The sequence below is a fragment of the Crassostrea angulata genome, chromosome 10, assembly GCF_025612915.1.
Source record: "Crassostrea angulata isolate pt1a10 chromosome 10, ASM2561291v2, whole genome shotgun sequence".
Classification (NCBI taxonomy): domain Eukaryota; kingdom Metazoa; phylum Mollusca; class Bivalvia; order Ostreida; family Ostreidae; genus Magallana; species Magallana angulata.
In genome coordinates, this window is record NC_069120.1 from 46,724,506 (window position 1) to 46,752,333 (window position 27,828).

General features: G+C 36.3%; 1 protein-coding gene across 5 annotated transcripts; it reads left to right on the forward strand.

Annotated features, from left to right (window-relative positions):
- Positions 1 to 199: 199 nt before the first annotated feature.
- Positions 200 to 27,739, forward strand: LOC128164905 (phospholipid-transporting ATPase ABCA1-like). Of its 5 annotated transcripts, none has more exons than XM_052828972.1 (51): positions 200 to 330; positions 4,255 to 4,384; positions 5,000 to 5,096; positions 5,232 to 5,373; positions 5,625 to 5,755; positions 6,245 to 6,363; positions 8,082 to 8,378; positions 8,617 to 8,718; positions 9,149 to 9,389; positions 9,695 to 9,834; positions 10,021 to 10,140; positions 10,409 to 10,600; positions 10,790 to 10,883; positions 11,098 to 11,209; positions 11,519 to 11,695; positions 11,943 to 12,165; positions 12,368 to 12,589; positions 12,848 to 13,052; positions 13,426 to 13,554; positions 13,670 to 13,696; positions 14,456 to 14,630; positions 14,927 to 15,058; positions 15,393 to 15,532; positions 15,764 to 15,901; positions 16,059 to 16,348; positions 17,655 to 17,772; positions 17,986 to 18,194; positions 18,449 to 18,533; positions 18,685 to 18,804; positions 19,211 to 19,377; positions 19,703 to 19,845; positions 20,021 to 20,125; positions 20,347 to 20,465; positions 20,768 to 20,888; positions 21,216 to 21,393; positions 21,529 to 21,698; positions 21,863 to 22,040; positions 22,305 to 22,420; positions 22,692 to 22,842; positions 23,002 to 23,125; positions 23,553 to 23,682; positions 23,920 to 24,052; positions 24,283 to 24,464; positions 24,647 to 24,788; positions 24,947 to 25,081; positions 25,211 to 25,314; positions 25,568 to 25,660; positions 25,905 to 26,145; positions 26,800 to 26,893; positions 27,116 to 27,241; positions 27,606 to 27,739. In XM_052828972.1, exons 2-51 carry the CDS (start codon positions 4,319 to 4,321, stop codon positions 27,731 to 27,733), a joined length of 7,323 nt encoding a protein of 2,440 aa, XP_052684932.1. In that variant the 5' UTR covers positions 200 to 330; positions 4,255 to 4,318; the 3' UTR covers positions 27,734 to 27,739. The 5 variants fall into 5 exon arrangements, with proteins under 5 accessions (XP_052684932.1, XP_052684931.1, XP_052684934.1 ...); XM_052828971.1 differs by lacking the exon at positions 200 to 330 and adding an exon at positions 2,755 to 2,869; XM_052828973.1 differs by lacking the exon at positions 200 to 330 and adding an exon at positions 2,765 to 2,834.
- Positions 27,740 to 27,828: the final 89 nt, after the last annotated feature.

Below are 27,828 nucleotides of genomic sequence, written 5' to 3' on the forward strand. Positions count from 1 at the left end.
CGCAAGTATTTAAAATCGGGCCGAGAATGCCGCCTCCAGTTGGAGGCGGCGAAATTTCCAGTTTTCGTAATGGCGCCGGTTCTGACGTTTTCCTGGCAAGTAAATATCAAAATCGTTATAAAAGCCAGAAAACGTCTGATATTCCTGGCAAGTAAATATCAAAATCGTTATAAAAGCCAGAAAACGTCTGATATTTCGGACTAGGGTATGACCAGTCAAGCGGGTACACCATGCACCAATCAGAAGAAAGGGTTCAAGAAATAGAACAGTGTACGAAAACGTGATGTTGCAATTGCATAACAATAAGAATTTTGAAGACTGATGTTGATCGTAAGTATCTCTTGATGGTTTTATCATTTAGGACGAAGGAAAGTACTCGTTCATGGCAAGTTGTATGCTAAATTGTGCTATATGTCTGTTGCCGTTTTTTTGTTTGTTGTTGTTTTTTTTGCAAATGTCAAGATTACAGTCAATGTTAACAGTTAGAATGAATGAAAGAATAAATCTTGCCACAGCCCCGTGATATTATCGGCATTGCCGTATTTGTCTATAAAAATGAATGTCAAAAAGCTGAGTAACGTGTTACATGTGTATTAGCATTTCTGGGAGCTGTCAGATTTGCTGTATTTTGTATGCAATGACAGTCCACACGTGAGTTGAATAAAGGGAACAACTGGTCTCCTGCCAGTAAACAACATTGAGAATTGCATAGGCTATAATTCAACAAGTCAAACCCAAACTGTGATATTTGTAAATTAAAGCATGTATGTTTCATATGTGGATTGCTAATTTTTGCAGCAAGAAAAATTAAAGATTCTGTACTATCAACACAACAAAGGACTTGAGTTGTTTAGTACAAAGTATGTGTATCATCAGTCAAACTATGTGTACATCAGATCACATCATTTTCCTGTTTCCTGCCTCAAAATGTCAGAATGGATGCCTGTTTCTTTGTCACTCAGGCTGTTGAAACTTGTTTAACTTTACCGCACAAAAATATTATAACAGCTGATGTTGTTTAATGTTTGCAATAGCTCTCTCCTGTAGTGTCATGCAATCACTAGGATCTTTTCTGCAGATTCATGGTATATCCTGAAACTTGTTTTTTGAACCTGATTTTATTTTAAATACCATTGTACGTACATTGCCTTAACTGTTTTTGATATATTTTGACTAGTAAAATTTTTATTAAATTCATCAGTTCATATATATATACAGTCATTTGACCATGCAGTTCCAAATACTAGGGTATTGATTTGGGTTAGCTGTAAATATACACAGGAGTTATTTTGAAACTTTCTTTGCTTGTCAAATTAAATAAGATTGATGACTACAGATAAAAATATTATCTTGTCACCTACAATCAACTGTTTTTAAAATGTCAGTAGATGAAAAGTATCTGCCTCTGTATCAGAGATTTAACCTGATTAATTTTGGAAAAAGCGAAAACAGCAATTTTTAATTCTGTTGTCTATAAGGGTGTCGATCATGTCTATACAGAAAATGTCAGACAAAAATCTCAATTGCCATTTCTTTTTATTTTCAAATATCCTTTGGGATATAGTACATCTTTGAGCACCATTTAATTTAATTGTTGTGATAAGACCTCTATTCCTGTGGGCTTAAAAAGACATAAAATATGTGTAGGTTTCCACAGTATACTTTTGTATTTATTGAATGATATTTTTATCTTTATAGGAAAACTTTGGTAACTGATTGATTTTTTAACAATTTGAAACATTGAAATACCAATATTTAAGTCAAGTGTATGGTTGCATGAGCAAAACTGAAATGCTTTGGCTGATTGATTTATAAGAATTAGATACCCTAGTACCTGTATTTAATATGTATTTAATAAATTGATGCTTAATTTGAACAAAATAGGACAGTCTTAGATAGCTGCAGGTCTGTACTGCTGCTTGGAGCTTACAGACCTGCTCAGTCTTTATGAGAGGACCATTTTTCCATAGACTGGATTTTAGAAGAGTTTGTTCTCCATATTGAACCCTCTGTCTGGTGAACTACTTGAATGTAACAGATCAGACATTAATCATCCTAGCATTAGTGCAATCTGACACATCTCCCACAAGAAATGAGATTATTGCAATAGCAGTTATACACTGTTTATATTGTTCATGGTAAATGAGTATGTAATATTTGTGATGTAAGTCCATGTGTGTACTCATGTACTTGTTAAAGGTCACGAAGTGTGTTTGTATGTATCGACATAATTAGCCACATTTAATTAATGTTTCATAGTCTTAGCCACAAAATAAACCAGGATCAAAACCACATCACACTCCTGTTTGGATCTCGTCCCTGATATTAACTGAAGTGACTGGCATTGGCCCAAGCCTTAAAAAAGTTAAAGTTAAACTTTTCTTGTCATGCTTATTGTGAGCAAATTTCTTTATTAAAATTTCTGTATTAAAAGATGTTATTGAAAATATTCTTGATTCGGGTATTTCTTCATCAGTTGGTGAGAGAGTGCAAACAAACTATTTGTTTAATGTACATGCATGTACCCTTAGCTTGCATGAGCTGCACTTCGTGATAAAAGATATTGTCAATTCATTGATTAGAGCTTTCAGCCAGTACTAGTAAACCTAAGGGCACTAAGTTTATATGCCCTAGTAGGTAGACATCTTTAAATGTCTAGAAAACAAGGTCAATATACAGCAAACTACATGGATAGTAAACAAGGTCACGTTTCATACCACATTATTACCACGGTACCTTTGTTCATGACTGCAGAGATTCAAAGATTTACCTGGCACATGGATTGAGAGAAAGAAAATATTCAAAAAGGGAATGAATATATGCTGCATTTGACAGTCAGTACAACCGGGACATGAGAATATATATTACGGTATATTAGATTAAATATATGTATATATAATAATAAATGTTACTTGTGTTAAAGTACCTTAAAGTTATTTAAGTATAGCATAGAAAAATTACATCGATCAATAACCCGCTTGCTTGGTGTGATATAATTCATATTCACTGCGGTTATGAACATATTGGTATACATGCACTATAAGAGTCATTGGGCTTAAACGTTATACTGTCCTCAGCAAAACAATTTCCATCTGTTTAGATTATTGTATGATAGAAGCCCTGAGCAGATCGAATGGGCTTTATCTTTGGTATACTATAATTCACCCCCTAAGGTGTCTCACTGGTTGTTTGCTTTACCTAATATAGTAGATGACTTTCCTGAAATTCCATTTTAAAATAATAAAATTATTTTCACTGAAAATCTCAAAAGTTACATGGCATTGGTAACATAGGCTTTTATTTTGATTTTTCCCAATTTTTAAGTTTAGATTGGGGGTTTTTTTTCCAGTCAGTTCAGGGTATGAATGGTTTAGATACCCGAACCTTTCTAATTATTGCAGTTTGATTTTTTTTATTCCAAATTTTTAGCTTATAATTTATCAATCTACTCCAGTTCATATACATGTGTAACACTGTTTTTAGGCGTGTTTATGATTTATATCCATTCACACACAAACTAACCCCAATAGTGCTGTTTTATGGCATCTTATTGATTTATCAAGTGTACTGGTCAGAATGTAGGATACTCGCTGTGGGATATTACCTTTTGTCTTATAAGAATGTAATATGTTGATCTGTTCCATCATTTTATGTCCGATTACAATTACTCAAAGGTGAAAATACCTTTTGTCCAGGAATGTAATGTGTTGGTCTGTTCCATCATTTTATGTCCAATTACATTTTCTCAAAGGTGAGGTAGCATTTCAGGGAACTAGATTATGACTTAAGGTTCCTCCACACCCCGTGACCTAGCTATACTTTTTTCGGAAGTACGTCACGACATGGCAAAATCAAAATATTAATCGCTCTGATGACTTTTTGACATTATCTGACATTGTGACATGTAAATATTGAACAGGATTGAAAACCATTTTTAAAAACTGACAGATATTTGTAGTTACTTGTAAGTGTGTGTGATAAAAGCTAGTCTGTAAATATAAGATGAACACTGATTACTTTTGCCCAACTTGTTTTCTTTATATCTTAATCACTAGTGCTGTCTTCCTGATGCAGCAGTTATTTTTAGATACATGTGCGTACATCACAGTACATTAATCCTGTCGTACAAATTCCTGTTTTCTAAATTGACGTAATTTTGATTATGAAATGAAAGGTGAATAAGTGTAAAGAAATGCATGCTCTAGCTTTCAAATTTTGAAATTTAAATCTCAGTATTTTCTTTTTTTCCTTCAGATGACAGGACATTTCAACACATAGATTTGTTTTTACTTGAGGCCTACTACTTTGTATTTAAAACATGGGCTTCTTTAGCCAACTATGGCTACTCTCCTGGAAAAATATAACCCTACGACGGAGGCAAAAGGTGAGCAATATTTTCTACTTTCAATGTCCACCTTTGCAATTAAAGATCATGCGTAAAGTAAAATGACTGCAATTCTCATTATTTTCATGAAAGAAATTTTACTGTTAAATTTTATTTTATTTCAATACTTTTATAAATAAAGGAAAGAAAAGGAGTTTTATGAAGTAATGTATTTTTGTTGGAAAAGTTACTGGTATTTGATGAGAGGCTCTGATTGAAGTGAAATGACTATCACAGTCATAGTATAAAAGCTTAGGCTCTATATTAAGTTGTTATACAAATATCTTTCTGCTAATCAAATTACACAATTTGTTTTTTATCTTGATTACCCTAAAGGTTAAAACTGACACAAATTCATTAATAAGCATTTCCCCCTTTTATCTCTGAAATGATGAACTTAATAAGAATAGATATGTGTCAAACATTAATTGCTTTTCATTGTAACAGTTTGAACAAAGATGATGTTGCTAGCACTATTTTAAGATATTATTAAATAAAATGAAGATGAGGATTTTAAAATCTCAAAAAGTAACTCTTTTTTTATGATAAAAATCAATATTCTATGATCTCTGAATTACCTATGTAATTAACACAGTCCTTGTACTTCCTTTCCAGTTCCGGTTAGTGGCAGAGATTGTCTTCCCCTTGGCATTATTCATCATTCTAGTCATTGTGAGGACCAGGCCCAATCTGAAGATCCCAGTCGCCGAGTGTAAGTAATACTGTCTCAAAACATCAGGCCCAATTTGAAGATTTTACATGTAATTCCTCATGCATTTAGTTAGGAGTCTTCAGTACTGGTACATGAATTGCCAGTATTATATTTCTGTGTTGTTGTCATTTCTAGGTCATTTCGATGGGAATGCTATGCCTAGTGCCGGTGCTGTACCCTTTGTTCAGTCGTTCCTGTGTAACTTCAACAATCCTTGCTATGCTACAGTGACTGAGGATGAGAATGCAGGCACCACGGGCAGCTATAGTCAGTCAACGTAAGTACCAGGGGCAGATACAGTCCGTCCACGTTAGTACTGCTGGCAGCTACAGTTAGTCTTGCTTAGAAACCAGCACAATGCTTGAACATCTATCTTATAGCATAAACTATGATACATGTACATTTGAGTAAATTTGAAGGGATGTTCTACCTGCTGTTGAAATAAAATGTGGGGTTTTTTTTTTACACTGCATGGCTGCATTATGAAGTACATTAATATAATGATCTCTTTTTTTTAAATTTCTTTAGGCTGACCAAAGTAATCCAAGACATATCCAAGGTGCTGAAAGATAACTCCATCATAACTCTGAGTCAAGTTCTACAAGACTTTGAGTTTTATTCCAGAGTTTTGGGGAACATGCAGAATGGGACCACTTCTGGTACGTATGTTTTATGTTTCTCTTTCAAGTCTCTTAAAAATAAAAGAGAATTATTTCTAACTTGAGGCAAATGGATATTTATTGATAGTAAAAGATTATGAATATGCATTGTTTAAGGTGGTATGGGACACCTCCATATTGTGATGTACTTCCTATTGAAATAAAAAAGTCAAGTATAACTTTTTGCAACTGTTTACCTCGAAAATTGTTACCTAAAAGCATTGTGTAATGGGTTTGAGAGTAGCTAGGAAACTGTATTACCGGTAGTCTTGAGTTTGAACATCATTGGCCTTCTATAATTTTTCCCTTTTCATAATAAATGTATCTTTTAGTCAAATATTGTAAAATTTGAAAATTTAGAGATGGTATAAATATTTTGCTGATAATGTACTTTTATTCCCATTAATATCGACAGGTGTCCCATACCAACCTAAATAATTAGGGTTTTTTGTACATATGAATATATAAATATGGCTTTGAACAATGTAGGTAATGTGACCATAGGAAACATAGTGGTGAATCCTCAGCAGATCATTGATGTGTTCCAGGACAACGAGACGAGACAGGCCGTCATTGATCTCCTGGGAACCAGCATTAACATCAACCTGGTCAGTAGTCATCAGTGTGTAGACCGTAGGTAGTTATATAAACATCAACCTGGTCAGTAGCCATCAGTGTGTAGACTGTAGGTAGTTATATAAACATCAACCTGGTCAGTAGCCATCTGTGTGTAGACAGTGGGTAGTTATGTAAACATCAACCTGGTCAGTAGCCATCAGTGTGTAGACAGTAGGTAGTTATATAAACATCAACCTGGTCAGTAGCCATCAGTGTGTAGACAGTAGGTAGTTATATAAACATCAACCTGGTCAGTAGCCATCAGTGTGTAGACAGTGGGTAGTTATGTAAACATCAACCTGGTCAGTAGCCATCAGTGTGTAGACAGTAGGTAGTTATATAAACATCAACCTGGTCAGTAGCCATCAGTGTGTAGACAGTAGGTAGTTATGTAAACATCAACCTGGTCAGTGGTCATCAGTGTGTAGACTGTAGGTAGTTATATAAACATCAACCTGGTCAGTGGCCATCTGTGTGTAGATTCTACACACACACACACACACACACACACACACACAGAAAGAGAGAAAATAAGTAAGATTATTTTCAAATGGGTTATAATATTGGATTTCATCATGGATGGACAGTGCATTCACTTTGCTTTTAAAGGAGCATGTCTGTCTCCTATTCTATTGTGACATAGCGAAGGGAAGGGGATTGGGGTGTTTAGCACTTCTTATAACAATAGATTGTTTTGATACTTAGATTATCCTGGGGGCATAGTGTGTTGTTGACACATTTCTTATTGAAGTGCAAACTAATTGGAGTAAATTGTTTAAATGATTAAAAACTCTTAATAACAACACTCTTAAAAATGTTATGAAATTGTGCTGTTATCTTAGTAATATAAACAATTCAAAAATGAATTTTAAAAAACCTTTTTTAATAAAACATGTACAATTAAAACATTTTTTTCTCAATTAGAATTATTTCTTTCTTCTTTAAAAATAAATTTAATCAAATTCAATTTCAACTATTCATTTATTCATCACATTTTTTTAAAGTGAACATGCATAAATATGCATAGTAATGCAAAGTAATGCCATGTAATGCCAGCATTACACTAGATTTTGGAAAGTAATGCATTACATTAGCATTACTTGTAATGCTAATTTTGTGGCATTACACATTACTAGCATTACTTTGAAAACATGTAATGCATTGCAATGCATTACCATTACATTTAGCATTACCCCAAGCCTGGTGTAGATAGTAGGTAGTTATATAAACATCAACCTGGTCAGTAGCCATCAGTGTGTAGACTGTAGGTAGTTATATAAACATCAACCTGGTCAGTAGCCATCAGTGTGTAGACAGTAGGTAGTTATATAAACATCAACCTGGTCAGTAGCCATCAGTGTGTAGACTGTAGGTAGTTATATAAACATCAACCTGGTCAGTAGCCATCTGTGTGTAGACTCTAGGAAGTTGTATGATTCTGTTTTGTTTTTTTATGCTGAATATTAAGTTACATGCATTAGGGCATTTTCTTTCAAGTTGTAAATGAGAAATAGATTATGGGACAAAATGAATAAAAATAGATTATGGGACAAAATGAATAAAGAGTCTTTAATTCCTTGTTACTCGATATCAATTTTGAATCTGTTTGGGAGATATTTTATTGAGGAGTAAATATGATATGAAACAAAGCTGCTGTTTGAATTTTTAAATAATAAAATATTTTGAAATCTTTTCTTTTTTCTTTCAGTTAAATGAGACCCTAATTAATGACATTTTAGAAGATGTGGGAGTCTGTCAGATCCCCAACCTGAACGGAACAGGCATCAACCCGACAACGAACCTGACCCTGGCCCAGGCCCAGTTCCGAGACGTCATCTGCGACCAGAACCAAGTCTCTCAGATCTTCAACTTCACGTCGGACGCGGCGCGAGATCTGGTGTCCATCCAACTGTGTAATCTCACCAATCCCGAGAGTGTCGACAATGTGGTTCTGTTGCTGGGGGCACTACAGAGGGACTTCAACTCCACCTCCCTGATCGATCAGGTAAAGGGCTGGAGATATTCATGCTTCTTCAAGTTTTTATGATAAAGCTGTGGCATGTAGAAAACTATATCTTATAGATATAAAATGTGTTAAGTTACAAAGTTATAATTATTAAATGGTCTCTCCAAATAAGTGGTTCACCTCTTCATTACTCATTAAAAATTATTGATTGCCCAGATCTTGGCTGCAATTTGATTTTCTGTAAAAACTAAATAATTAATTCTAAGAATCCTTTCAGTTGCAGAGAATTGCCCTGGCTAATGCAGGAAACCTGGGAGGAGGGAGTGGACCACTGATAGATGCCAGCACCCTCCCTGCCTTGCTGAAGGCCTACCAAGATGTGAGGACTGGGTTGGCAGTAAATGCTAGGCTGTGAAATTTGGCGGGGGGGGGGGGGGGGCAACTTGTAATTTACATATTTGATAATGTAGGGTTTGGAAGAATGAATCAAAAATTTATTCAAAAAGTACATTTTATTTTTTGGTTTAATGTGCATGTTTATTAAGAATAAATGAATTTATTTATTAATTAATTAATTTATGCATTAAAGCTAATAAAAAAAGATTACAATATTAGTTATTGCCATGTACTTATATTTCAAATCAAACAAAGAAATAGTACAGTTATTTACTGGACACTGCACTATTTTGAACGTCAAGAGTAAATTTTACAACAAAAATTAACAACTGATCAGGCCAAGGTACAAGTTCATGTTGGATCTGTATGATACATACTGTCCAGACACTAAGACGCCATTACTTGACCCACAGATCCAGCAGCTGTCCAGTATTGGTGACCTAGTTCAGCTGATCCAGGACCTGGCACAGGACACCCAGTCCGCCGGGGGCCTTGACCTCAGTAGGGCCGTCTGTGGGCGCGGTAACTCGGTCTTTGGGATGAGCAGTGCAGGTCTGGCCGCTGGTCTGGGGGGTATTCTGACTGGAGGAAGCACTGGGGGAGGAAACATTAACACGGGGAACAATACTGCCAACATCACTTTTGGACCTGAACGTAAGCAAGCTCTTATATTATCATATACTTTAAGAAAATCTGTACAGCTGTGTGAAATGTTTGATGAACTTTGGGGAAAATGCATAAGATTTGATGGCTGTAGAATGGTGGATTTGTAATGACTTCATCATATCATTATCAATTTTTGTCTCTTTTTTTTAGCACAAAGAACTAACAAAGAAAATCGCATGAATGTAAACTGTACTAACCAAACTTCTATTTCTTGATATTTTATATCCTAATGAAGTAGACAGGGAACTGTTCACACATATATCCTAGAATTAAAATATAAATGTTGGTTCTAGGTACGATATGCGATAGGATCAATGCTACCATGTACAGCAACCGTGCAACACGAGTGATTTGGAAGCAGATCCTGCCAATGTTGCAGGGAGAGATTCTGTACTATCCAGATACCCCAGCTGTCAGACAAATCATCAAAGAGGTAGGAAAAGGCTTCTAAAACTAAATATCAGCCCCAAAATGTCAATACACTTTATGAATTAATTAATAATTTAAAAAGGTCTATACTGAAGATACTTTACATTAATAATTGGCTTGATGGAGTTTACTAACCACCATGATGTAGTTCTGAATAAGGAAAGAAAAATTAATGTGATCTTGTTTTCAGGCCAACCAGACATTCCAGGAGTTTGCCAATGTGATCAACCTTTCTAGGAATTTTAGCCAGGACTATTACTTTGAGTTGTACAACTACCTCAACAACAGTGCTAACATTGAGTTTCTCCGAGTAAGTGTTCTTAGATTTTTTATATGGTATACGTGACTTTACTAAAATGGTATGATATTGATTCATTTGCTCCAGTACTGTGTAATATTGCTACAGCTTGACTGGGAAATATAACTTCCTTTTTTATTAATATTGTGACATGATGTTAATGGTCATATGGTTAAAATTGACAGAAAAATTATCAGTATGGAGTATAACCTATTCTAAAAATTATTAAAAACAATTCTTAAAAGTTCTCAAACTCTCTCAATTTTCCCACTCATCATAGACTTTGACCGGTTCCTGCCTTTGTGACTTGGCTTTTGACCAGCTGAGGAACAGTCAGAATATCGCGGCTAACTACAGCGCCTGCAAGTCTCTGAATGCCTTCCTAAACAATGGTAATCCTACCGGCTATGACTGGAGGAACGCCATCAACAGTACCAGGATGCTGGCTCTCGGTATCGCAGAGTTTGGAGGGGTGAGTGTCTAGTTGAAAACAGGCTGTATGCTTATATTTTGATAATCTTGAAAGAATTGACAGCGGCACTGCAGCTGGAGAAGACCTTTATCCAAATATTTTGTAGTCCCTATTTGGCTCGTTTGTTGATAGATATTTGTATGTGTATAGCTGTACATGACAAGTTTATGATTTACCTTATTTTGACAGTGCTTCAACTTGAACAAGTTTGTGGGCTACAAGAATGAAAGACAAATGATCAGTGATGGCATAAAAAAGATTGATGAATTTAAGTTTTGGGCAGGCAAGAACACAATCAAAATTATTCTAGAATTTTTTATTGAAAATATTTTGGTAAATAAAAAACAGCATTATGGTATACCCATTAAAAAATGAGCAAGATGTACCCAAAAAATTCCCTTGTTAGATAATCAGCAATGCTTGAACACTAAATACAATGAGCATAGTATAACTATTTACTGAGATGTTCACTCATTGACATGACTGTTGTGTTGTAGCTCTGGAGTTCCAACTGTCTGATGATGACCTTACTCCTCTCCCCACCCACATCAAATACTCCATCAGAATGGACACCGCCAAAATAGACAAGACCACCAAAATTCAGGACAAGTAAGTGGCCCCCACCGTCATATTACATCTCTTGGTTATTTAGTTTAAGAGTTAGTTTGTGTGTTAACTATTTTGTTAAAAGTAAAAGAAAACCAGATGTCTGAAATACAAACGTGGTACTCATGGTTATCAGCATATTTGGAGGTTAATCTATTTGTTTTCATAGTGTTTTGTGAAAAGACTAGATGTCTATGATATAGACAGGGTCTGCTTAGATATCTGTAAAGCCACAATAACACAAATTAATAAGGATATGTATTCCCTTCTGAATGGAAGAGTTCTGTTACCATTTTGAACCTTGTTCTCCAGATATTGGCGCCCAGGACCCAGAGCAAACCCAGGCACTGACACCAAGTACATCACGTACGGCTTTGCTTACATCCAGGACATGGTGGACCATGCCATCATCAATGTCCAGACCCAGAAACAGGTGGAGATTGGGGTGGAGACCCAGCAGTTTCCCTACCCCTGCTATACCAGGGACAGGTATAACAGATATATTTACATATGTAAGAAATTCAAAGAACTGTTGTTGTAGGGTTCTACTATCAGCATAGACTGCTTCTAGCACATGCATATGTTTACTGTAAAAGCCAGTTGAGGAAATAGTTGTGTTTTCTTTACTGGAGCATGTTTGAAAAAAGTATTTTGAGACTTTCTATTGTTTCTATTTATTAGGAGGATGAATGTTTTATTGAACTACTTTGATTCTATTTTCTTGTGTTTATTCTAGATTTATTTACGCTATATCGCGCTCCCTGCCCCTGTTTCTGGTGCTGGCCTGGGTGCTCTCTGTTGCCATGATCTGTAAGAGTATTGTCTACGAGAAGGAGAATCGTCTGAAGGAGGTGATGAAGATAATGGGGCTGAGTAATGGAGTCCACTGGGTCGCCTGGTTCATCAACGCCTTCGTCATGATGTTCATCACCATCGTCATCCTCACCATCATCATCAAGGTGATGGCAAGCTCTAGTCAAACATGGTTTTAACTTTAAACAATATGTACATGCTTGCATGTAAGAAATTCCAAACAAAAATATCAATTCAGAGTTCTGTGACACATGGTTATATACATTTTATTCGAAGTCTTGAGCAGTGTAAATTCTGAATGTGAACTATGATGTATTGACAATAGTAAATATCTTGATCCATTTTTAGTCTGGCAAAGTTCTGGAGCACTCCGACCCGAGTGTGATCATTTTCTTCTTCACTGCCTTCGCGATCTCTACCATCATGCAGTGCTTCCTATACAGTACGTTCTTCAACAAGGCCAATCTGGCGGCGTGTGTGGCGGGCTTCCTGTACTTCATCATGTACCTACCCTACACACTGGCCGTACAATGGGAGGACTTCATGACCACAGGACTCAAAGTTCTATCTGTAAGCTGTCATGCAATTACTTATCATTAGAGAAAAGTACTCTAAAGTATGGTAAAAAAAATTTAAATCCTTCCAGTGTACTTAATAGACACTCCTGTCCAAGTAACAAGAAAGTTGTTCTGCATCAGAAACTCCTATTTTTGAAAAATTTGATGCTCTTTTAAATTTTGACAAATGTACTGTATGTTTGTGATACAAATGTACTGGTGTCTAAATGACATTCGTATTGATCATATGATGCTTGGGTTATGTTCACAGTGTTTTTCCTCGGGGGTGGCCTTTGGGTGGGGCTGTAGTTACCTGGCCAGGTATGAGGAGCAGGCTATCGGCATTCAGTGGTCCAATATTGCGGAGAGCCCGGTTGTAGACGATGATTTTAACATGCTGTACTGTATCCTGATGATGCTGCTGGATGCTGTCATCTATGGAATCTTCACCTGGTACATTGAGGCTGTGTTCCCAGGTATGAAGTCATTAATGACTAAAAGATAGGAAATCATTATAATACTTCAAGTGCATTGTACTTGTTCAGTAGAAGTATCAATGATTTTATTGATAACATTAGCAGTAGCAATAGAGCTGTCTGCTTAGAATTTGATGAGAAAACTAACTTTAGTTAATTTAAATTGATCAATTGTATCTTACACATACTTCATGGGTAATATTGTCATATTGAACACTGTTTATTGAATAATCTAAAGATGTCTGATGTATGAATATTGGCAATTTTTCTAGCTAAAGTTAATTAAACCCTGACTGTAATTTTTCAGTGAAAGCTAGGTTAAAACAAAATAAAGGAATTAAAAATCATAACAGCCTATACACTTCTTCTACAGGTCAATATGGTATAGCCAGAAAGTTTTACTTTCCTTTCCAAAAGTCCTACTGGTGCGGTGTGTCCAGTACCAAGGCTGAGGGCAGGGCTTACATCAGTAACAAGCCCGATATAGAACTCGGAAACAATGGTGAGTTACAGAGGCAGAGAGTGAAAAGTGATAATCCTAACTGAATGTTAGCCAAATTCTTTATATACTGTGATTCTTGATCATTGTAAATATGGTGCTTGTGTTATATTTCAAGGAATCCCACTGTTGCAATTAAATCCAGGTATTTAGACATTACACTCATGCATGCTGAGGATTTTATTTCTGTTTTTGTCTGGAACAATAGAAAGTCAGATAATTTTTGAACAGGCCCGTCCTAAAGACTGATTATTTCAGCATGTTTTCAATCCACTTGGATCTTATGCTACTTTGGGAGGAAGTTAATTCAATGTGATGTCCTAGAAATAACAATTGCCAACCCTTGTTGTCATGAAATATCTGCATGTCATTGAATTTTCCCCATCAAGTATTCTGCCTGCTTTTCGATGCTTGAAATAGTCTTATGAAATTGAGACCAGAAACTGAAAGAGATTATTGATGGGTAATGATAGTCTTAATGTAAGTGAATGATTGTTTGGGATGGTCAACGGTGTATGTTGAGTTAGCACTGACTTAAATACTGAGGTGGATGCTAGGTACTGCGTTAACAGATGTTTCGTACACATATACATTCTATGCTTATTCCTTTTATTAGAAAAGCTCCATGTGTCATGATGTCTTAGATTTATGTTTCTTGCATGGTTCAGCTTGCAGCAGCTGCTGTCTTAAATATGTTTAATATGTACCGTTACTGTAAAATCTATTGCTTTAAATATTTCCTCCTCATGCATATGATTAATAAATTAGCTGTAAATAACCATAAACAATCTACTTAGTACAGAATGTTAAGGTTTTAAGGTATTTGACCCTTGATTTCAATTTATATCAGTTATTATGAATATTGCTGATATTGGTTTGAAATGTCTATTGTTGATTTTACTAGATGCAAACTTAGAGGCTGAGCCCAAGAACAAGAAGCTGGGCGTGTCTATCAAGAACCTGAAGAAGGTGTACAGTGAGGGCAAGAAGCTGGCCGTCGACAACCTGAGCATCAACTTCTACGAGGGACAGATCACCTCCTTCCTCGGCCACAACGGGGCCGGCAAGACCACCACCATGTAAGGGGATAATACACTGAATTTGTCGGGGTTTGGAGTTACTTAGTAATGATAATGATACAAAGAAAAAACATGAAGCATCATTGCATATTAATTTTAAGAAATCCTCTGAAAGTAATTGATACCATCCGTAGAAAATTAAAGTTACGTGTAAATTGCAAGAAATTTACAAATATATGTATATTCTAAAAGCACTCCTTTTATCATTGAATGAATAATAGAGGGTTTTGAATTGATTTTCTTGGAGGTTTTTTTCATTATGTGTAGTTAACATTCATTTCGTTACTTTTCAACAGGTCAATTTTAACAGGCCTGTTCGAGCCGACGGATGGAACTGCCTACATATATGGCTATGATATCCGTTCTGAGATGGACAACATCAGGAAAAGTCTTGGGATGTGTCCCCAGCATAATGTGTTGTTTGATGGGTAAAATATGTTAACACAATTGGCACTGCATAGTAGATCTTACCAAATAACAGACTCCCTAGGACATGATTTGAATATTTAATGGCATTAGTTACATTTAGGTGTACGCATACTTGTAAATGTTAGCAAAATAATGATCTTTTCCATTTTAGGATATTTTCAGATAACATTTTATATGAAGTTTTGTTAATTTTGATTGTTGAACATAAAAATGACAAGTCCAATTTGTCATATGGAATCTATTTAAACCAGAACAAGTGTTGAAAACTCTGATCAAGAGTTTGCCACTGTACCGGTACATGTATAACAATAGAGCCTGGTTGTGTCTCGACAGGCTGACTGTGGAGGAACATCTGTGGTTCTTTGCCCGCCTGAGAGGACTTGAGAATGACCAGGTCAAGAAAGAGATGGAGCAGATGATAAAGGACGTGGGGCTGCCCCACAAACGGAAGGAGCTCTCCTCCTCCCTGTCAGGTAAAGAACAAGGGATTTCTGTAGCAGTAACGTTATCCCTCCCTTAAGTTATGAAATCTTTCAGAGAGTATTAATAAATAAAAATTGCAATAACGTGACTTTCTGTGATTCATTATATTGTTTTGATGTGCCCAATTTTGGTTATAAAGAAATAAATGATTTCCCATGAGTAATTTGGAAAAAAGTTATCGTAGATGTGTACTTTTCTGACGATTTGTTTTCATGATTTAGGGGGTATGAAAAGGAAGCTCTCTGTGGCCATTGCTTTCTGTGGGAATGCGAAGACGGTTATTCTGGATGAGCCAACAGCTGGAGTGGATCCATACGCTCGTCGTTCTATCTGGGAGCTACTCATCAAGCTGAAAAAAAGTAACTGGTTTTACTGTACTTTGTATTTCATACAACTTCATGACTTAATATGATTACAGACTTCATAATACTGCTGCTTGTTCTTGGATCAGTCATATTTTTAACAAGTTTGAAAGTACTCTGTGTTTTATAAGTTTATCTACTGATCATTTCGCAGAACGAACCATCATTTTGTCTACACATCACATGGACGAAGCTGATGTGTTAGGAGATAGAATAGCCATAATATCTCACGGAAAACTGTGTTGTTGTGGCTCAAGTCTCTATCTGAAGTCCCAGTATGGCAGTGGCTTCTATCTGACTCTAGTACGGGGAAAAGAAGGGGATTATGGGAAGGATATGGAGTCCGATGATGACTTGGATGATGATGATTATCCAGATGATACTTTGTCCATAGATTCACGACCAAGCACTGTGTCCAGTATCCGTACTGTTCGCGCTGTTCAGGTAAGGAAGAATTCATTAAAATGCAGAGTTCTTTATTTGCAAAAACAATGGATATGCATATACTGTTCATAAAAGTATTTTACAAAATTAAACCTTCATAATGGATCATTTCTAGGGAACTCTGGTATGTATTCAAAGTTCGTTTATTTGGACCGATTGTGTCATAGTTTTTCTTCAGTTTGGATGAAAAATTACCCAGTTTCTCTATCCTCTTCTTAAATATCCTTACTTTACATAGTAGTTTTCTCATATTTGCAAAAAAAACATAGAGATGTTTTTTTTCTGTCTTTTCTTTTTGTCTCAGTTCTTAAAACCTGTGACCAGCATGATTGTCTTTGCCCATACATTTTTGTTTCAAGGAATTTCATCGATCATGATGAATGAAAAACTTTTGATGTTTAAATCTGTCAATTGCTTTTGAATTGGATTTCTAAAAGTGTCAAGTTTATAGGTTCTCACAGTCTGTTGTGAAAATGTAGCTTGACCAATTCAATATACAAGTATAACATGTCTCAAATTGTGCCTTAATGATGAATAGTATGGAGTGAAAGTTTAGATGCCAGGCTTTTCATCTTTTTTCATACTTTCTTGGTTTCACTCTATTCTGTGTTGAATAAATATGGCTGTATAAATGATGCCTTGAATGTGCTGCCCGTTATGCATTTTGCATGTCTGATTCTTGTTGGGAGACTTCAACCACAGAAAGGCTTTGACCTTTATATAATCTCCTTAATTTTAGGTATACATGTATTGAAATTCAGAGGGGTTACTTCCATACCCTTGCCAAATCAAATCAGTGTTTTGTGTTATAGACTTGACAAGCCTTTTATTTGGTTTAAATAAAGTCTTTTTGTACATGCAGTAATGAATATTCTCTTTGTAATACATGTAAGAAGATTTCTTACTGTTTTTATTATCTTCCCAAGCCCACCTATAGACATACATCTTGATCTGAGAATATCTTGTTTAAGTTTGGTCAATGAGGCATAATTTTCACCTTGTGATTATTGCGGCTAATTGCGCTATGAGTGAATAACATTGTAGGAGAAATAATGCAAAGTTTACGTGTACATGTATTCTTTCTCATTTCTACCTGGTAAATAGAAATACATGAATATCATAGAAATTACTTTTAATTGTCTATAGTATCAAGCCTTTTACATTAATTTCGTCACCATAGAGGTTTCAATGACTCCAAAAATGCTCATATAAACAGTCAAAAAATGTGGGAACATTACTCTGTGTCTATCATGGTTTCAGTCAAGACACTGTTATTATACCTTTGACATTTCTGTGTGTTTATTAGGCATCAATCAGAGAACCAGAAGATGAAGGCTATGATGAGAACTCCAAGAGTGACTCAGGGAGTGATCCCCCCTCCAAGCCGCCATCGCCACCACCAGAGGGAGCTAACATGATTCCAGGTAAGAAAACATACATCACTGTGTACATACACTCTATCAATAACTATGTACTTTTTCTGTAACTGTGGTGATCATGAAGGCACTGTAATGACCTAACTGTATCTAACTGACACCTTTAATTGAACAGGTGTATTAATGTACCATTTGTTTTTTTCAAGTGTTCCACATTTTAAAGATTTGTTCATAAGACTTCCTTACATTTCCTGTTTGTAGGTTTCTCCATTGATCGACTGACTGCGTTCATCATGAGACACATTAAGCAGGCTCGACTCATCGAGGACACAAGCACTGAACTTGTGTTCCAGCTGCCTGATGACGAGTCAGAACTCAGAAAGTTTGAGAATCTGTTCAGTGACCTTGAAAGGAACCACAGGAACCTTGGAATCTCCAGCTTTGGCATTTCTGACACTAGTCTGGAAGAGGCAAGACTTCCATTATAAACCTTTTAGAAATGAATAGTGTAGAAATTAAAAAAGTACTGGTGCTCCTTTGGGTTCATCTTCCAACACAAATTTTATTAAACTAAAAGGATCAATTTGGCATGTTTCATCTAATAAATTTCTTCCCACATAAGAAGCTTGTTCTCTACTGAGGAGATTCTTCCCTTTTTTGTTCCCTTGTTTCGATGATCAGTTGTCTTTGTACAATCAGAGTTATAGGGTATATTTGGTTGTAGGTGTTTCTGAGAGTTGCTGAACAGAACACACAGGATGAGTTACCTGACGAAGTAAAGCGAAGCAGACTAGAAGACCTCACTGACAGTAAGTCAACCTCAGAGTCAGTGTAATTTGATTACTGTATACCAACTTTTATTTGTATGCAAGATGCTCACATCTACCTTGTTATCTTGATTATTTCTCTCAATTATGCCATTATTTTCAAGTCTCATCTTTGGTTTTGTGTATCTATTAGGTGGCCGATTCGCCCGTCCTGTGACCAGTCTAAGCTTCAAAAGGAAAAAGAAGAAGTCCTTCCTGAAGAACCTGGTGAAGCGCGGACGAATTGAACACGAGGAGCTTGTTAATGATTCAGGTAAATTATGGATTGCTGAATAATATCCTCGCCATGTTTCTTTAGTCAAATTTAAAAGATCTGACATTACATCATCACTGATTAAATTAAATTATAGTACATTGTATTTTGTTAGTTTCATTTATCCAACCCTTAGAACAATTCATCTGGATTTCCAAAAAAAAAAAATATAATCAATAATATATTAAATGTAGTTTCTTTTTTTATCATCAGTTTTGTTCTATATTATAATTGTAATCATTACATGTACTGTCAAAGTGGTTATTTACACGTGGGGAAAATTTACACTTGTTACGCTGAAAACCGCGTAAAATATCCCTGCATGTTTGGTACAAAAATCAGTGTTAGGGCCCTTCATTAATGAATAAAACTTACTTCATTTATGTTTATTGTGTATCTCCTGTAGAGTCTGTGGCCTCCGTTCCGGTCAGTGAAGCCGCCACAGAGTCGGGCTTCAGCATGGCGGACTACAACAAGGTCAGCGGCCGCCTCCTGTTCCTCAGACAGTTCCAGGCCCTGTTCATCAAACGATTCCACCATCTCAGGCGCTCCAAGAAAGGATTCTTCTTTGAGGTCTGTTCAATGAATGTAAAGATCTGCACAAGCCATTTAGCATAAAATGTTTTATTTGACTCTTCTATGCTCATCTCTGTACATTGCGTGAGAAGTTGAAATAAATTTTGTCCAAATGCTTTCGGTAATTATATTGTCTAATGTTTATTTGAACAGCACTGTTGAAACTTCATTTTCTTACATGTATGCATTCAATGTATTCAACAAACCGGTAGAAAATGGCAAAGTTAAAATTAATTTCAGCAAAAACTTTGCCTCTTTTTACATTTACAGGTATCTACAAATCGTTTTTTTTTTTTTTGTAAAATGATGCTTTGTTTTACAGGTCATCATGCCAGCTTTGTTTGTGTTGCTGGCCATGATATTTGCAGAGATTAAACCCCCAGAGGACAAACAGCCCCCGCTAGAGCTTCAGCCCTGGAGATACATCCCAAACAAAGGCGAACAACACCTTTATGTCTTCTACAGGTAATGTGATCATATACATATACATGTAATGGTGAAAATACCATCAGTAAGGCATGGGGTAATGTACATGTAAAGGGAAATTATCAGACTACCAGTTAACTATGTGTAGATTCTATATAAAATAATAGCTTACCCAGTGATTGATTTACTGTGACTGATGTGTTTTGTTTTCTAGCAATGATGGAATTGGACAGGACTGGTCTGATAAGATGGTTCAGAGTCTGCTGAAGAGGCCGGGTATTGGGAACCGTTGTATGAACCCCAGTGTCTACTCCATCAGGTCAGCTAGCAGTTCTGTGTACTTGTCTGGTAGTCTCAAGAGCAATTTTTTAATATGTAAAGTTTCAGAAACTATGCAAATCATTTCAGCAGAAATTTATTTAATTAGTGTCTTGCATATCAGTACCCTGATGATTTATTTTTATGAAAAATACATGCAGTAGCAGCAATTTTAATGCCCAAACTGCATATCAATCTTAATTCATGAATGGACTTTTTCAGTGAGTACCCCTGCACTGGGGAGAGTTCTAACTGGATGAACTTCCGTCCCATCCAAGCTAACACCACCATCGATTCGCCCAGCTGTTCCTGTGACACTGGATTCCAAAAATGTCCGGAAGGTAAGGATACAAGTTCTCCCAGACCATTAAAACTCGCTATTCTCACCACTACCATCCTCTCCAAAACTCTACCCCTATCATTGCTGTAGCTCTGATGTTGCACTATTAAACATGTTCATACCCATATGACCTTGAAGATACATTACCCAGTATTTTTAAAGAATCTATGTTTGTCCCTCTGATAGGAACTTTTTCATACTTGCATATATATGTATGTTCAGTATACATGTATCCCAGAACTGTACATGAAATATGCCGGGTATGTAATATCTGTGACGTAAGTATTATATTATGCATGACAGGTGCTGGGGGCCCTGAACCTCCAAAGAAGCTGTTACCCAGCTCCGACTACCTGTACAACATGACAGCTAGAAACGTCAGTGATTGGTTGGTCAAAACCATGGAGAGGTACCAGAAAAGGAGGTTAGTCACCAAAACCACACTGAGATCAGTGCTACATGTATATACTGTCAAGTTCTACCGATAATCACAGTTCTCTATAAGTTAACAGGTTGGACAGTAGTGATTACAGTACATGTACTAACTGAATTACAATTATACTGATTAAGCTACCGGTATTTACATATTAAAGTGCCATTGAATTTAGTGTATTGCCATGAATGCTGATGTAAGGGTTTCTATGTATATGGCTTATTGTACATTAAGTGCATTTCTAACCTATAACATAGATTTTTGTACACCTATTTTCATGTACACTTTATCAACAATTTGTGCAATTGATTTATCTAGATATGGTGGATTTTCCTTCGGAGATGAGGACCCACTAGCAGCATTTAATGCCACCGAGTTAAAGATAGTGATAGATGAACTGTTAACTGTGTTAAACAATGGAACAGCTGTGAACTCATTCAATGAAACTCAGCTGATTGAGACTATTCAGGGATTGGCCACTCAAAGAGTTAATAAGGTAACACTTTGAATCTTCTCAAGCTCAGTAATAGGGTAAATACTTAAATTGAATGAACACATTTTACATAATACTCTATAATGAATTTATGGGGAAAATATCAGATTATACCTGGAGCTATGTTTAAAATTGTAGGTCTGGTACAACAACAAGGGCTGGTTTGCGATCGTGGCCTACATGAGTGCCATGAATAACCTGATCCTGCGCAGTAACCTTGACCCTTCCCTGGACCCCACTCGCTATGGAATCACCACCGTCAATCACCCTATGGAACTGACCAAAACTCAGCTGAATGAGCAATTACTGTGAGTGAAATAAGGAAACCTATCATAAGTGAAATATTTGTATTGCAATGCACGAATTCTTTCTTTTGGAAACTTTGAATTGTTGGTGACTTGCATTCACAGTACCTTTTACTAATAGACATGTTCAAAAGATCAGAAGAATATACCTAAGTGTTTTTTTTCAGATACCAAGGTGCTATTGATGTGGTGATCGCGATCTGTGTCATATTCGCCATGTCCTTCATCCCTGCCAGCTTCACCATGGTCCTGATCGAAGAGAGGGCCTCCAGCTCCAAGCACCTGCAGTTTGTTAGTGGAGTCAACCCCTTCATGTACTGGGTGACCAACTTCCTCTGGGACATGGTAACACTCTTTACAAATGATTGTGCGATATGATTTTCTTCATATTGCAGTTTGATATTTTCAAAGGAGTTATACTCAGTGCATGGTATTTTGTGATAGCAAAACGGTCATGAGTTACAATAAAGAAGATTTCATATAAATTTGATATAAATCAACTTCGACTTGATTATTTGACTATTTGATCCCTATTGCACAATAACTTAACCCCAATTTTTTTAGGTGTATAGAGGATTGCATGTATGATTCTTGAATTTCTCACCTCAGATAAACTACCTGCTGCCGTGCTTCATCTGTATCATCATTTTTGTGGCATTTGGCAACGATTCTTATGTTGGTGAGAGAAACTGGCCGTGTCTGGTATTGCTGCTCTTCTTGTATGGGTGAGTACATTTATACTGATTTGTAACAACATGAGTTTACATTTAAACTCTTTTATACCATTCTATGTACTTAATATACATGAGCTTGCTTTTGTCTCAGCTACATTTCAGTATAATTTATGTGTTCCTTAAGCAGAACTTCAATACTTTAAAATGTATCTAGTAAACTGATTTGCAATGTAGATAGATTAACATTTACCAAAAGTTGAAAAAAAGTCTGGCTTATTATGAATTGTATGATTGTACATGTGACGGTACTTATGGTTTGTAGGTGGTCCATGATTCCGGTGATGTACCCATTCTCCCGCCTGTTCAGTATTCCCAGCACCTCCATGGTGGTGCTTCAGTCAGTAAATGTCTTCCTCGGTACCACGGCAACACTGGCCACTTACGTCATTGAGTTCTTGCAGGAGGATGATGAGGTATCTCTTTTGCTTCATCTCCCTTAATCAATAGCTAAAATGCACTTACCGTAACTTTAACCTTTTTCCATGAACATTTTGTTAATTATGCATACAGTAATGAGGACTTTATTGGTTTTGTGAATCCATTTCATATTAGTGTATTCGATTGTTTAACAGGAGTTGAAGAACATCAACAAGATCCTAAAGCAAGTGTTCCTGATCCTGCCGCAGTATGGCCTGGGGCGAGGGCTGATGGACATGGCCTTCAACCAGAGAGTGTCTGAAGCTGCTGCTCTACTGGGTATAACAGCATTCAGAATCTCAACCTTCATTACTCAGATTAAAGAAGAATCTTCAATATTTTCCTTAATCTCAGCCTTTATATTTAATACTGTAATCCAACTTATATTCATGTGCAAGAAATTTTTGTGAGGTTCGCGAGAGCAACATCATCAGGAATATTTCTTGCCACAAACCTGTCTTTGTCATGTTGTTGTCATAACAACATGGGTCTGAATAAGGCTTGGTCACAAACATTAGTTATCACAAACCAGTTTAAAGGATGTAAATCCCAAAATAAAGTCGGTGCAAATAAAAGATAGTTTACTGTTCTCAGACTCAGTTAAATACCATCCTTAATCCCTGAGGCCTCCTACTCAATGCTCAGAATAAGGAGAATGTAGTTATCATTCCTTACTGACTTCTTTATATTCATTCTTTATTTTTAGGTGAAGAAATTTTTACAAGCCCCTTCGAGTTTGACCAAGTTGGGAGGAACCTGTTGACCATGTTTTTTATTGGCATCGTCTTTTTCACACTGAATTTGCTAGTAGAATACAACTTCTTCATTAAAAGAGGGTAAGATTTCAAAACACAAGAATCATCTTTCCACTGAATCTAAATATATGTCTCTTCATGAGTGGTAGGAAAATGCTGCTGTTTGATACAATTATCAAATGCTGTAATATAAGCTGCCTTGCAGTACATGTATTATATGCTGCAGTTTGAAACATTTATCAAATGCAGTAATATAAGCTTTCTTGTCATTGTTTGAGATACATGTAGAAGAATAAGTTGGGTTTTTTTGTTACCCAGGATGTGTTTCTGGTCCCCCAAGCCGACCCACAGTTCCCTGGATGATGAGGATGAGGATGTAGCTGCGGAGAGGAAGAGGATCATGTCAGGGGAAGGCAAAGATGACATCCTGAGGCTGGAGAACCTCACAAAGGTGTGTGAGATTCATACATTTTCGAGAGGACTGAAATTTTAATTCACATGTGACATCTTACGAAATCATATATTAGTAAAAAAAATACCAATGCAAGATCGAGTTTTTGTGTCTTAAGATATTAGTGAACATTGTCTGAATATTTTACCCTGAACAGTCTTTTATTCCAAAATGATCATGGCCTTACTCAGATCCTGGTTTATGAACAGAATAATTCAATCGAATTACAGGTTTATCGGTTGTTTGGAAAGAAGGGTCGTAACACTGCAGTAGACAGACTTTGTGTTGGGGTACCCAAGGGCCAGTGTTTTGGTTTGCTGGGAGTTAACGGGGCAGGAAAGACCACAACATTCAAAATGCTGACAGGGGACATCTTTGTAACTAAGGGCAATGCCTTCCTCAACAATAACAGGTAGGTGGTGTAAAACTTCAATGAATGTGCTCATGTTAAATTAGAAATAAAAATTTCATATTTAAAATTTTTTTTTGAATGATATTTAAAAAAAACTTTAAAACATCTAAACTCAAATTAAAAATAATTTTTTCCTAAATCAGTCATTTATCTGACGTGTCCCTATTGCTCCTGTTTTACAGCATCTTGACAGATATGGTAAAGGTACGACGAGATATCGGATACTGTCCTCAGTTTGATGCTTTTGACCCTCTGTTGACTGGGAGAGAGATCCTGAAATTCTACGCTCGACTGAGAGGGGTGCAGGAAAAGGACATCAAGAGAGTATGTTAATATTGCAATGAAATTAAAAACTCAGAGACCGTCAAACTTACAGTTTTGGATAAGGAAAATTATTCCTGACTTGTTTTGTTAGATCAATTGAAAAACCTTTCAGATTTTAGTATGTAGGTGTAATGGTCTTTTATAATTTGTATAAAAAGGTGTCTGACTGGGCTATTCGGAAACTAGGACTGCTTATATATGCAGACAAACTGTCGGGAAGTTACTCTGGAGGGAACAAGAGGAAGCTGTCCACTGCTATCTCCCTGATCGGAAATCCACAGATTATATTCCTGGTGAGCTGATTCATTCCTTCTGACAAAGCACAGTCAGTCTGGATTAGAGTACAAGTCTATTGTATGATTTGACAAAATACTGAGTCTATTATCTCTGTATCATTTATAAAACATTTAATTCATCTACAGGATGAGCCAACTACAGGAATGGACCCCAGAGCTCGCCGATTCTTGTGGAACTGTATTAAGAACATCATCAAGGAGGGTCGGTCTGTTATCCTCACCTCTCACAGGTATAGGGGAGTTCTCAAAATAAATAGGGCTCCTGTTATAGAAATTTAATTCTGCTTCCACATAATGACCATTCACTTTTAGCAATCAAGATACTGCAGGGCATTGATTGATTTTCATGTTAAAATTACATTTCAGTAAATTTCAACTATTGCCACTAGATATTAAAACCCTTTCTCTGATTCCAATGGCATTGAGGAGTAGTAACATGTATCAGTAAATATAGACGTTAATCCTTTCTTGTTTTTATGACAGCATGGAGGAATGTGAGGCTCTGTGTGGGCGGCTGGCCATCATGGTCAATGGAACATTCCGCTGTCTGGGCAGCATCCAGCATCTCAAAAATAGGTCAGTTCTCAAGTCAGTCTTTCTCCTAATATCTCGCTGTTCTGTATTTGTGCTATAAATATTTAGTTCACTAGAATGAAAGCACCAGAAATATATCTACCGTATATACATGTAATAAGCATTACAAATATACTTGTGTTTTTGCTCTTCTAAAAAAATGCACTGATTTGCAATAATTTGTATGTATATTGTATATATGGAATCTTCATTAGAGTCTTGAGATTCAGTCGTTTTATCTTTTCAGATTTGGTGATGGCTACACCATTATAGTCCGAGTTGCGGGCGAGAACCCAGACATGGCCAGTGTAGAAGAGTTCATCACCTCCACATTCCGTGGAGCAGAATTACTGGAGGCTCACCACAACATGTTACAGTACCAGCTTAAGTCACGAGCCAAACTGTCCTACATATTTGGACAGTTAGAGAAAGCCAAGTCCCTCCTCAACATTGAGGATTACTCAGTCTCCCAGACTACACTGGACCAGGTACGTGATCCTTGACATCAGAGAAGATACTGTCTAAACCTTCTTTGTAATTTTATGTTTGGAAACCTCTTTACAATGGAGATGCATTTATCCAGACACATTCAACCCCCAAGCTATGCTTTTAATCAACATCACCAGTAATTCACGACGACATTATTTCATGATTTACTGGCGATAAACTGGTTTGGATGAGTAATTTTTGCATGTAAATCTCATGTTGTATTACAACCATATGACAAAGTTTGGTTCGTGGCGACCTAGCAAAATTTTCTCGCTCACGAATAAAAGTTGGTTTACGGTAATTGTTCAGATTGATAAGCTTCTAGATAAATAAATCATTAGTACTGTTTATGAATATTTACGATTGGTCTGGCATATGAAGTGTGTACTTTAACCCCAATATGTATGTGTTAATATGTACCAGTACTTGTAATACATGTATATGTATCATCCTTTAAGTCTTGCAGAACTTGTATCTTTATTGACAGAGTAATTTGATACCAATGCATGCTTTTGTTGAAATGTTCTTAGTTTAGTTAGATCTTCTCTCATTTGTACATGACATTTATCCATGAAAGATCTATTTCCACAGGATTTTGGTCATTTCTCTTCAGAAAATTCAGTTTGAAATTTATATATTTTTTATGTTTGTAGGTGTTTATCAACTTTGCCAAGGACCAAACAGATTTGTTGGATGATGAGCTTCCATCTCAGCCTTCTAAAAAGAAATCCAGTAGTTTCAAAAAAAGTATGTTTATTTGTGTAGATACTTTTTTATGTGTATTCATGAATTCGGTGGTTTAATTAAGACTAATACTTTAGTGTGTTTGAATATTGCTGTCATGTGTTTTTGATAAAGGTGTTTGAATATTACTGTATTCATGATAAAAGACAATACTTATTGATAGCAGAATTTCTCTTTCTGGTCTTGTCTTTTTGACTGTTATTTGACCTACTTTTACCTGTACAGGTGTGTACCCTATCGGTGGGACCTCGGGTTACACTGACGTAGACAATGACAGCATTGCTGGCTCAAGTCTTGGAGGGTCCACCATGGAACTTCTACAAGCACGCAAAAATCCAAGGGGATTCCCTGGTAAGTGGAATAGATATTTTAAAGCAGAAAAGATATTTGGGATACCATATTCCTTGATTTTTATACAGGGTGCAAAATGTTTTGGGTTGTTGAAATTTTGCCATTTTAATTTAATCACAAAACGTATTTTCAATTGTCAAGAATTCAACAATTGTAATACAAAAAAAAACTGAAGTGCCTACCATTGTTTTGAAATCAAAATGCAAGAGTGTATTTTAAATTTGCAGAATAAAACCAATTATAAAGTAAACAAATCCTCATTGACTGATCAGGTTATTGCTTAGAACTGCACACAGAGCTATAGTTTCCAGTGAATTTAGTGTTTTCTTCATTTCTTTGAGAATGGTCTCCTTTTATGTCACAGATCCCTACAACTCGGGCTTCCTGGACGACGAGAGCCTCACCGGAAGTACCGTCGACCTGATTCGGCCAGGTAGCGCGAGGAGCAGTGTCCGCAGTGCTAACTCTATGGCCAATGTACAGATCTTCTAGGCCTGTCGACCGAAATGTTACATACAGTTGGTGAAGCTACCAGAAACTGATTATATCAGAGTTTGAGATATAATCTTATTAGTGTGCATCGCTTG